The sequence below is a fragment of the Cydia fagiglandana genome, chromosome 8, assembly GCF_963556715.1.
Source record: "Cydia fagiglandana chromosome 8, ilCydFagi1.1, whole genome shotgun sequence".
Classification (NCBI taxonomy): Eukaryota; Metazoa; Arthropoda; class Insecta; order Lepidoptera; family Tortricidae; genus Cydia; species Cydia fagiglandana.
In genome coordinates, this window is record NC_085939.1 from 21,330,244 (window position 1) to 21,342,767 (window position 12,524).

At 37.6% G+C, this 12,524-nt stretch overlaps 1 protein-coding gene and 1 long non-coding RNA gene across 2 annotated transcripts in view; both read right to left on the reverse strand.

Moving 5' to 3' along the window:
- Window positions 1–255: 255 nt before the first annotated feature.
- Window positions 256–12,524, reverse strand: part of LOC134666865 (uncharacterized) — a 53,709-nt gene continuing 41,440 nt past the window's right edge. Inside the window, exon 2 of the long non-coding RNA XR_010098563.1 lies at window positions 256–941. This is a non-coding gene — a long non-coding RNA (uncharacterized LOC134666865). The remainder of the gene's footprint in view (window positions 942–12,524) is intronic.
- LOC134667087 (uncharacterized) lies at window positions 3,753–5,730 on the reverse strand. The gene is made up of 2 exons (XM_063524379.1): window positions 4,784–5,730; window positions 3,753–4,389 (listed from the first exon to the last, which is right to left on the reverse strand). The coding sequence occupies exons 1-2, from the start codon at window positions 5,642–5,644 to the stop codon at window positions 4,375–4,377; spliced, it is 876 nt and encodes a 291-aa protein (XP_063380449.1). The 5' UTR covers window positions 5,645–5,730; the 3' UTR covers window positions 3,753–4,374.

Below are 12,524 nucleotides of genomic sequence, written 5' to 3' on the forward strand. Positions count from 1 at the left end.
GGAGGAACATGTTGTTCCTTATGCCGGTATTTTTGATGAGGGGTTCATCCTAATGCAGGATAATGCCCGTGTCAAACCGCTAGGGCCACCGCAGCCTACCTTCTCGAAGTGGGCATCGACACCATGGACTGGCCAGCGATGAGCCCGGACCTTAACCCCATTGAACACGTGTGGGACTACCTGAAAAGGAGGATTCGGAAGCGGAATCCTGCCCCGGCCAATGTTGAGGAGCTGAAGGGAGCCTTGCTGGAGGAGTGGGACGCTATTCCACAAGATTTCATTAGAAAATTAATTAGGTCTATGAAAAACCGCTTGATTTGTGTGAGGAGGGCTAGGGGTGGCAACACCAGGTATTAATTTAATAATAATAATTTATTTTGTATTAAATAAATGACTTTTATTCTTAACTTTCCTAAATTTATTTCTCGACCATTATGTCGCTACTTTCAGTTTCTGATTTTTTGTAGTCTTCAGATTTGAAATTTCATTAAATTTCCCAATTTTCTAATGCGTTAGATTATAAGCTTTCAGTTGATACCAAAATTTTCAGAATCGGCTCTAGAATTACAAAGATATTGGGTGCGGACGAAAAAATGCAAAGTGATGCAATACTTTTGCACGCGAGTGTATTTGCCGTAACTTATTTTTAAAATGTGTTTTTCAATTAAAACGCACATCAAGATTGTTTACCTAATTTCTAATGCTAAAAAAAACGAAGTATAGTTGAGATAAATTAAGAAACTTGGTGTATTTTATCAACATAATAAGTGTAACAAAATAAGGGGGTGCCCCTTAGGAAAAAAAATGTTTTGTGAACCACCCTAACATATAGTGATACTGGTGTATTTTAAACAAACCAAGCATTTACATTCAGAATTGTGACATTTGATGAAGTGAAACTGCTGATGATGATCAGAATGGAACTCTTCAACGACGCATAGCTCATGTTTGGGGATTTGTCCTCTTCGTTATGTTTGCTAAGCACGTTAGATTTTTAAGTCTTATTATCGTGAAGCTCAAGTTCTGATGATGGGATCCATAAGGAATCGAGGGAACTCTACAAATCTTAATGGCATTGTATAGTGAGTCTTGTATTTTCATCAGGCAAACAAGGATTTACATTAAGAACAGTGGCATTTGATGAAGTGGTATTGCTGATGGTGATCAGAACGGAACTCCTCGACGACTTGTCTTTTTCTAATTGATTGTTAAGCAAGTTACCCCACTGGCAAAACAAGCAAGATTTTGAATTCGACTTCTACCTGAACCTGGACCCGGACGCGGACCCGGACTCGAGATCGCGAATTCGGACACGGACCCGTTTTCTATTTGGTTGGTGTATATGGAGTTGGTGAATTTTTTGATTAATTCGGGGGAAATCTGGAAGGTTAGGTATCATAAAATGTTCATGAAGAGAAATTGTAAGAGATGGTATCATTACCAACAACTGTGGAAAATACTGTTTAGTTATTCTTTATTTAAAAATAGCAAAATCAAATTGCATGATTTCATTCGTTTTCTCCACTGTACACAGAATAAGTAATTGTGATATTTGAGAAAAAGATACTCAGATTAATTAACTTAGCACTTTATTATAATTTTGTTTTTACATTCAGTCGGCCATTAATGTCTACGTTTTTATAAGCACGAAGAGCGAGACAACGCGGCGCGATAGAGACCGCATATTCGGTTGCGTTCATTATGGATGCGTTCTCACACTCTTCCCGCCTTTAATACTTAAGTAAGAGTACAGCTTAAACCTAACATATTAAATATGATACAGAATTGTAACTTATTCTACACATCACAGTTAACATCTTGCTCTCCACATTCAAGCATTTGGTTAACGTGTCTTTTACAAACCGAACCATTGACATCAACTAAATATGTTGCTCCGGGTACAGACTCCTGGACTATAATTCCCTTAATCCATGGTTTGCATCCCTTCCTGTAATCTCTAACCATAACACTCTGTCCTATTTTAAAATCTACACTGCGGTCACCACTACTATAATTATTTTGTTTGATTTTATTTTCATATTGTATACAAGATACAGGAGGTGGTCGCAACAGTGAAAATCTGTTCCTCAGCTCTCTCCCCAGCATTAATCGCGCTGGCGTCACGCCATTGCTTTTGTGCGGTGTGGAACGATAATCTGCCAAAAAGAGATTCATTGCTGTTGTTATGTTGTACCCACTGTCCATTATTTTAGTTATATGACTTTTAAATGTTTCCACAAATTTCTCTGCAGCGCCATTGGTGGCTGGATGGTATGGTGGTGAGAATGTATGTTTAATTTGAGTTAAATTACAAAACTGTTTAAATTCGGCGCTGGTAAAACTTGTGCCATTGTCTGTAACCAGCTGATGTGGGTAACCATACCTAGCAAATAAATTTTTAAAAATTTCTATGGTGGTTTTAGTCGTTATATCATTCATGATAAAAGCCTCTGCCCATTTTGAATAACTATCAATAATTACCAGAAACATCTTTTTTTTATATGGTCCAATAAAATCGGCATGAAGTCTGTACCAAGTAGATGGCGCTACTGGCCACAATTTTACAATTTTTGTTGGATTTTTACTATTGCATAGACAAGCCATGCAGTTTTTGGTAATTTGTTCTATCTGTTTATTGAGTTCAGGCCACCAAAAATATGACCGGGCTATTTCTTTCATTTTTACAATCCCGAAGTGGCTTTTATGTGTCTCCTGTAATACCTTGTCTTGTAGTGAATGTGGAATTATGATGCGATAGCCCCAAAATAGGCAACCCCTATCTGTACTAATTTCATCCTTTCGGTTGAAGTATGGTAATAAATTAGGATCTGTCATTTCCTTACTTGGCCATCCATCTACTAAATAACGTATTACAGTTGACAAATTACAATCTTTTATTGTTTCTTTCTTTATTAATTTCCAATCTAGCACTTCCAATTCGCTACTATCTGTATAAAATGTATTCCCTATATCCCCTTCTTTACATAGTTTATGTAATTCTACATCATTTTGGCTCTCCTCAACGGTGCGAGACATATAATCTGCAGGGTTAAGGTTTGTTTTAATATGTCTTATCTTATATTTAAATGCAGACAAAAATATTGCGTAATGCTGCAATCTTTTAGCAGCCATTTTTGGTATTGACTTGTTAGGACCAAATATTCTGACTAAGGCTGCATTGTCTGTTTCCAGTTCAAAACTGCGCCCATAAGTATAGTTATAAAATTTAGTCACACCAAATATGATTGCGAGCGCTTCTTTATCTATAACTGAATACCTTTGTTCTGCTAAACTCAGTTTCTTACTAGCAAATGCAATTGGTCTGACAGTACCATTTGACTCCCTGTTTGAGATCACCGCTGCCACCCCCACATCTGATGCATCACATGTTAATATCAAGGGCAGATCTGGATCATAGTGTCTTAAATTTTGAACTGAAGCAAGTTTTAACTTGATTGCATTAAATGCTTGTTCACACTGAGGTGTCCATTCAAATTTATTTTTCTTTGTACAGTAATATAGGGGTGTTAAAATGCTAGCCATATTCTTTAAAAAACGCGAATAATAATTTATTTTGCCTAGAAATGATTTCAATAATGTTAAATTTGTCGGCGGCGGTGTTCTCAGCAGAGGGTCAATATTTTTTTTTTATTACACTTATTCCATTACTATTTATTCTATAACCGAACACATCAATGTGGTTCTGAAAAAACCTACATTTTTCTGGTTTAAGTTTAAATTCACACTGTTTTAATTTTTCTAGTACTTTACATAGTGTCTCCATGGTGGATTCAAGGTCTTTGCCTGACATATAGATATTGTCTATAAACACTATTACATTAGGAATGTTTGCCAATTTGTTGCTCATTAATCTTTGGAAAGATCCAGGGCCGGTGTTCACACCATATGGAAGATATTTGTATTTAAAAGTTCCTAACTCTGTCACAATTGTAGTGCATTCTTGTGACTTTTTGCTTAGTGGGGCTTGCAAATAAGCCTCTTTCAGATCTAGTTCGCAGAAGTATCGTCCATCCTTTAAACAATTAAAGATTTCTTCTACATGTGGTAGCGGATAATGGTCAATCTCTAGGTTAGGGTTAAGGGTTAGCTTATAGTCTCCACACAGACGCACTGACCCATCCGGCTTCAAAATTGGAACAACTGGTGTCCCCCATTGACTATGTTCTATGGGTTCTATTCTTCCATTAGCCAATAACCTAGAGATTTCATTTTTTACCTTGTCTCGAAGAGAAAAAGGCACCCGCCTTACCGGTAGACATTTGGGAGTGGCATCTGGTTTCAGTTTTAAAGTTATTTCCTCGCCTTCAAAGTTTCCCCAGCCAGGTGAGAATACTTCTGCGAACTTCCTTTTAATTAATTGTTCTGCCTCTGAAACAGTTTTAATAAGATTACATTCTTGAGTATTAAAGTATTGTGATTTTTCTTCTTCTTGACCCTTTAATTTAAGTGGCCATTGCTTTAGTTGGTATAACCAATCCCGACCTAATATACAAGGCATCACTTCTTTTCCCACAAAGCTAGTAGATTTAATACAAATTCCGTTAAATGTTATTTTAAGATCCTCAATGATACCTATGGGTTGTGATAAACTTTGGTCAAAATTTTTAAAAACTGTGTTACACTTTTTTATTTCTTTCTGTGGAAAATATTTTTTTACATAATTGATAGGTATTACAGTAACCTCAGATCCGCTGTCAAGTTCAAAATCTATATTTACACCATCTATGTCCAAGGTTAAATATTGTGCCGGTATTTTACTTACACCTAGTGACCTTACTTCATATTCTTGAAACAAAGGTGCTAATGAGCCATCAAAAATGTCTTCAGTGCCTTCATCTTCTGGTTTGTGCTCGTCCGTTGAGACCATGTTAGTGGAACGTCGCATCTTGTTGTTCGGGCACATCTTATATATATGCCCCTGTCGTCCACACTCCGAACAATATTTCTTCTGAAGTGAGCACTCTGCACGGATATGATTGTTTTTTCCACAGCAATAACACATTTTTGAATTATTTGCACCTGCCAGTCCGCCTCGGCCTTGTCCACGTCTGGTATTTGTGCTTCTATAATTAACCGAGGTGTTCTTAAACATTGGTGTTATGTTTTTTGATTCTGTAGTCTCTGTGGTCTTCAAAGCTGCTTCAATGCTGCGAGCCAAGATAACAAATTTTTCTAGTGATAATTCTGAATTTTTCAACAATTCAAACTTTATAGGATTTGAAGTCAATCCGTCAATAAATTTTTCTTTTATTTGATCTTCCATGTCCTTGAATCCGCATGTTCTAGCAATTTTCCGTAATTCTGTGATATATTGATCAATCGATTCACTTGCCGTTTGGTTCCTCTTTCTGAATTCAACTCTGTTAATTGATGGAGCTTTTGTATTTGTATAATTTTTCTTTAGGAGACTGCACAACTCATCATATGACTTTGTCAGTGGTGATACTGGTTCACAAATGTTAAGAATATTATCGAAAACAGTAGTGGTTAATTTTGTAATTAGTAGTGGCACTTTCTTTTCTTCTGGAATGTCGTTTACTAATAGTAAGCATTGCAATTGCTTTTCGAATGCTTCCCAATTTGTGCCATCGAACGGTTTGATATTTGTGTCGTTGTGTGACATTGTTTTCTGTGTTTTTTGGTCTTGAGATTTGAGTTTTTCGCTTATGAGTTTTCGAAGTTGATCCACGGTCTTATTAGTGCTGTCAAGTTTTAGGTGGCTCGCTAATTGTAATAGTTGTTCTTTGTTGCAGTAGTAAATACAACCTCTTTTTCCTTTGTTTAATTCTTCGATGATATCTTCAACACTACTATCTTCTGTGATTTTACTCATTAGTCTATTTTGTAGGTTACTTTTTCACATGAAACAATAGACAGTCACGCCGGTTCGAGCACTGGGTTCGACATAACACTTATTTTATGATTTGTTCACTGCAATTATTTGATTTTTCTTAATTTTATTGAACGTCCTCGTCGCCAATTGTGATATTTGAGAAAAAGATACTCAGATTAATTAACTTAGCACTTTATTATAATTTTGTTTTTACATTCAGTCGGCCATTAATGTCTACGTTTTTATAAGCACGAAGAGCGAGACAACGCGGCGCGATAGAGACCGCATATTCGGTTGCGTTCATTATGGATGCGTTCTCACAGTAATGATATTTAGACTAGACAAAAAAATTCAAAATCGCTCTCCTTCTTGATGCGACTGGCAAATCATATTACTTTTTGGCATCCGGGTTTTTTAACCTAATTAGACCCCGCTGAATCCGAATTTGACCGGATTCGGATTTCCGGATTTGATCCGGATTTGAAATCTTGACCGGAAGTGAGATATTTGACATTAAAGGTCCGTTTTTTTCGTTTTTCGTAAATAACTCTTAAACGGTGGTGCATAGCAAAAAATGTTCTATTACATAAGTAATATGCATAAAATTGCCTACAAGAAAGATTCAGTACAATTTTTCGCTAGGATCAATATTAAAAGAGATTTTAACGCGGGAAATTTAATTATAATCACTTCTAAGGTCCCGTTTTTTAGGTTTTCGTAAATAACTCATAAACGGTGGCCAATATCAAAAAATGTTATTAGACCTTAATAATCTACACAAAATTTTGAACAAAAAAGATTCAGTACACTTTTTGCAGGGATCAATATTTAAAAAGATAATAAAGAGGGAAAGTTAATTATACTAAATTCTAAGGTTCCTTGTTTTTATTTTTTCGTTAATAATTTGAAAAGTATGACTCATAGCAAAAAAAATCTTATACATAAATAATAAACGTAAAATTTCCTACAAGAAACATGCAGAACACTTTTCGCTAGGATCAACATTTAAAAAGACAAAGCAGCGGGTAAGTTAATTATAATCAATTTTAAGGTCCCTTTTTAGTTTTTTGTAAATAACTCGTAAACGGTGTCCCATAGCGAAATAGGTTTTTAAAAATAAATTATTTACATAAAATTTCCTCCAAAAAACATCTAGAACACTTTTCTCTAGGATCAATATTTCAAGCGATATTAAAGGAAGGAAGTTAATTACAATCAGTTCACAGGTCACTTTTTTTAGTTTTTCGTAAATAACTCTTAAACGGTGGCCCGTTGCAAAACAATATTCTACATAAATATTAAACATAAAATTGTCCACAAAAAAGGTTCTGTACACTTTTTCGCTACGATCAATATTTAAAGAGGTATTAAAGGGGGTAAGTTAATTATAATCAATTTCCAGGTCCCTATTTTTAGGTTTACGTCTATATAGGTAAAGAACTATTTTATTTTATTTTCAAAATTTAGACCCAGTAGTTCCGGAGATAAAGGGGGGGGGGGGGGTGGTATTTTTTTGTATTTTAATGTTTTATTTTGGGGAAGGGGGCTTTATCTCCGAAACTACTGGGTCTAAAATTTTGAAAAGATACACAGAATAGAATCTATAGATGACAGGAAAACCTATTAGAATTATGCAGTCAAGCGCGAGTCGGACATTACTTATAGTTTTTGAACCGATCCCTACAGGTTTTTTAAAGGCAATTCACTCGCGTTTCACATATATAAAATACACTGTTAAAAATTGGGTAATGTACGGAACCCTTGCAACGCCAGTCCGACTCGCGCTTGGCCGGTTTTTATTCATTTTGAGGTACGGAACCCTAAAAAGAGAAAAGTGTTCCATATGTCTTTCGTAGAAAAAATTATATCGATTATTTATTTACAAGAACATTTAAGAACTTATTTTGCTATGAGCCTTATTTTACGAGTCATTTGCGAAATCCTAAAATCAGGGACCTGGAAATTGATTATAATTAACTTACCCCCTTTAATATCTCTTTAAATATTGATCGTAGCGAAAAAGTGTACAGAACCTTTTTTGTGGACAATTTTATGTTTAATATTTATGTAGAATATTGTTTTGCAACGGGCCACCATTTACGAGTTATTTACGAAAAACTAAAAAAAAGTGACATGTGAACTGATTGTAATTAACTTTCTTCCTTTAATATCGCTTGAAATATTGATCCTAGAGAAAAGTGTTCTAGATGTTTTTTGGAGGAAATTTTATGTAAATAATTTATTCTTAAAAACCTATTTCGCTATGGGACACCGTTTACGAGTTATTTACAAAAAACTAAAAAGGGACTTTAAAATTGATTATAATTAACTTACCGGTGCTTTGTCTTTTTAAATATTGATCCTAGCGAAAAGTGTTCTGCATGTTTCTTGTAGGAAATTTTACGTTTATTATTTATGTATAAGATTTTTTTTTGCTATGAGTCATACTTTTCAAAATATTAACGAAAAAATAAAAACAAGGAACCTTAGAATTTATTATAATTAACTTTCCCTCTTTATTATCTTTTTAAATATTATCCCTCCCCCTTCCCCTTTCCCTGCAAAAAGTGTACTGAATCTTTTTTGTTCAAAATTTTGTGTAGATTATTAACGTCTAACAACATTTTTTGATATTGGCCACCGTTTATGAGTTATTTACGAAAACCTAAAAAACGGGACCTTAGAAGTGATTATAATTAAATCTCCCGCGTTAAAATCTCTTTGAATATTGACCCTAGCGAAAAATTGTACTGAATCTTTCTTGTAGGCAATTTTATGCAGAATACTTATGTAATAGAACATTTTTTGCTATGTGCCACCGTTTAAGAGTTATTTACGAAAAACGAAAAAAAGGGACCTTTAATGTCAAATATCTCACTTCCGGTCAAGATTTCGATCGAGCAACCGGCGTATTAGGATTCAGCGGGGTCTAATTAGGTTAAAAAACCCGGTTGTCAAAAAGTAATATGCTTTGCCAGTCGAAATCGATTTTATGAAAAATATGACCAGTCTAATTACTATATATGTTCAGAATATTATTTGAATAAACTTAGGATAGGATACTTAGGATAGGAAATAAAATGTGTGTTTTTATATCTTTAAACCCAATTACTAAGTAGACTGCACATACATTAAAGTCACATTAAAATTCCATTTTGCGAAATAGAGATTTCAACCTTTAACTTTGCAAAAGTAGATAATTGAAATAATCTAAAAGCAATAAAAATAGATTAGGTTAGATTCGAGCTACAATGACATTAGTTTGGGTTCAAGGCAAGGTTGCAGGGCCTCAACAAGGGAAAAAAGGGGGAGGGACTGTTGGCCTGGCTCAGTGAGCCAGAACTGACCCACTTATCCCTACTACTGCCGTAAGCAGGTAATGAATTCCCAATGTATTAAGTTTAGGTTTAATAAATTATAAATATATCTTATTAATAACATAATAATATACAAATATGTATAAGCATAAAGTAATAAATAAGCCTACAGCTATTAATAATGTCCGTAATCTGTATAATCCCAAAATACGGATCCCTCGTATGTGGATGCTGCTTACATAATCTCGTCTGTCAAGGTGTTTCGGCAGGAAAGGCCTTGGCAGACTTATATATTCCTGAAATGAGGGTTCATACCTACCGACTGGAATTGGTTTCATGGCGGTATCAGATGGGTTAGTGTACGGTAACCGATGGTCATCTTGTTTATAATCTCGTCTGCCAAGGTGTTTCGGCAGGAAAAACCTTGGCAGACTTATATATTCCTAAAATGGGGGTTCGTACCTACCGACTGGAATTGGTTTCATGGTGGTATCAGATGGGTTAGTGTAGGGTAACCGATGGTCATCTTGTTTATAATCTCGTCTGCCAAGGTGTTTCGGCAGGAAAAACCTTGGCAGACTTATATATTCCTAAAATGGGGGTTCGTACCTACCGACTGGAATTGGTTTCATGGTGGTATCAGATGGGTTAGTGTAGGGTAACCGATGCCGACCTTGCTTACATAATCTCGTCTGCCAAGGTGTTTCGGCAGGAAAAGCCTTGGCAGACTTATATATTCCTGACATGAGGGTTCATACCTACCGACTGGAATTGGTTTCATGGTGGTATCAGATGGGTTAAATTAGGGGTCCCGTTGGCCACCTTTGAGAGCGTCTGCCAAGCACTTCCGGCAAAAAAAATACTGGCAGACTTCGCTTTTATGTGTCTACATGTAAATTTCTAACTGCTGCCATAACTATTATTTCGGTATCAGATGGGTTAAATCAGCCCCCTTTTTTCGCACCGGAAGTGGCCTTCTTTTTCGTACTTTCGGCAAGTTCCGCCGTGGCAGACTATCGAATTCGGACTTAGCATCACTTTTATGGGAAACCATTGTGCATTTCATCGTGGTATCAAGTCGGTTAGAAAATTTGCGGCCGGCTCTTCTACTAGAAAAAGTGACCGCGGTCTCAGTACCCTCAGTGAGTTCAGTTCTCGAGGCTGGAATCGAACCAGTTCCGCATTTGCGGTTGATGCGGAGCCACAGTACGGCCACGTCGGCAGCCGGCACCCGTTCCGAGTCTATGCAGTCTGGCGTCTAAGGTCGAACAGCTTGTGCTCGTACCTTTTCCTTCAAGTTTTTTTAACAATCAAATGTATTGGCCGTGTATATTTGACGTTCTCAAGCATTTAAGAGAACGTGCTGCGAGTTTTGTTTGTGGTCAATCTACACACCATAGCGACCTATGGATCATGTGCACCTATCACTGCAGTGAGGGGCAAGCGGGGTTAACTCGCTTCCTCGAACCTGGCCCCGTAGACAACATGCCAATCGCTAACGCTACGTAGCGAACGAAACGCAACTGTCACTGTCACACTAAGTAATATGGTACATAGAGTGATAGAGAGACACAAAGCGATTCGATAGCGAAGCGCAAGCGATTGTCACCTTGGCTAGGTCGCCTGGTGTTCGAACTACTTACTTATAGGTACCTACCTATACAATACATATTATATTTACCTAAGTGTGTCGCTATTAGCACACACCCTGACTAAGTATGAGGTTAAGGCACCCGAGATACTACCCTGACTAAGTATGAGGCTAAGGCACCCGAGATACCAGAAGGTATCGCAGGTATGCGCTGGCGTGATGCAAATGTCAATCAACGCGAGCCAACGAACTTGCTAAACGAGGTGCAGCAAGTACCTTAGTGGTACCTATATACTACAATGCAATTTAAATATTGTAAAATACTGTAAATACCTATTTACACACACCTAACATTACACCTATACCTAGGTGCGAATATATTTATAGTAAAAATAGGAAGTTTACGGTGCGATAAGGTAGGTAGGTATTAGGTAGCTACCTACGTAGAATCGGACCGAGCTATTTAACTCTGCATGCCAATTTAATGACAAAGTGAAATAAGTTTATGGCAAAACTTTTATTTTTGGTTGTAGGTACCAAGCTTTTATCGCTGACTGTACTTTTCTTACGACAGACAGCTAATACTCATCGAGACAATTCTAAAAACCCCTAACACAATTAGGTTGCGCTGTTTTAACACAGAGTTCCTATGGCCAGCTCCTGTCTCCATCATCAGATTAATTAGCTCGATGGTACCATACTTAATATGCGTTCGATCTGGTCTCGTACAACATCTTGTGGAGCAAGGTCCGAGACCAGTCTCCCGGCAGAGTTATTAGCGGTCTTTGAATACTGGTACAGCAATCAAATCAACTCTGTGCGGTGGGCAGGCATACACTCAGACGAATACGTGCTGGATTGTGGAGTGAGGCAGGGGGGGGTAACGTCTCCGACCCTATTTAATATATACATGGATGGGCTGATTGAGGAACTCAGTGGCACCAAGGTTGGCTGTTACATTGGCGGTACTTGCCTCAACAACATAAGTTACGCCGATGATATGGTGCGTTTGGCTCCCTCAATCAGAGCGCTCAGGAAGCTCTTAAAAATATGTGAGCAATATGCGGAGAGACATGGGCTCAGGTATAACACTGTAAAAAGTGAACAAGAAACTGGAGGAAGTTCCTAGGGTTGAATTAAATGGTGCCGCTCTGAGGAGAGTGTGGAGCGCTTTAAATACCTGGGCCAATGGCTCACCGAGAACCTTAATGACGATCCTGATTTGGAACGAGAGCGCAGGGCATTGACGGTTAGATGCAATATGCTGGTGCGCAGGTTTGCAAAGTGTAGCAGTGACGTAAAGATTACACTTTTTAAAGCTTATTGTCAGTCCTTTTATGCTTGCAGCCTGTGGACCGGCTTCACGCAGCGATCGTACAATGCCTTGCGCGTGCAATATAATAATGCGTTTAGGATGCTGATGGGTCTGCCTCGGTACTACAGTGCGTCGGGGATGTTCGCCGATGCCCGTACGGATGACTTTTACGCTATTATGCGTAAAAGAGCGGCATCCCTATTGCGTAGAGTGCAGGGCAGCACCAACAGTCTCCTAAGCGCATTTGTCGATAGAGTAGACTGCCCACTGATGAGGCGTTGGAATCAATTGCACGAACCCAACGCATCATCAAAATAATAGTACATTACTACAGAGGCCGGGACGAAAGGGGTTGCCGGCCGAAGACATATAGACGGCCGAGCGAAGCGAGGCCGGATAGGTCTGAGCGCGGGCAACCCCATTTCCCGCCGAGGTATGTATAGTGCT

Bases quoted from the DNA above. Each gene is read 5' to 3' on its own strand.
- LOC134667087 (XM_063524379.1), bottom strand. From the start codon at position 5,644: ATGTCACACAACGACACAAATATCAAACCGTTCGATGGCACAAATTGG.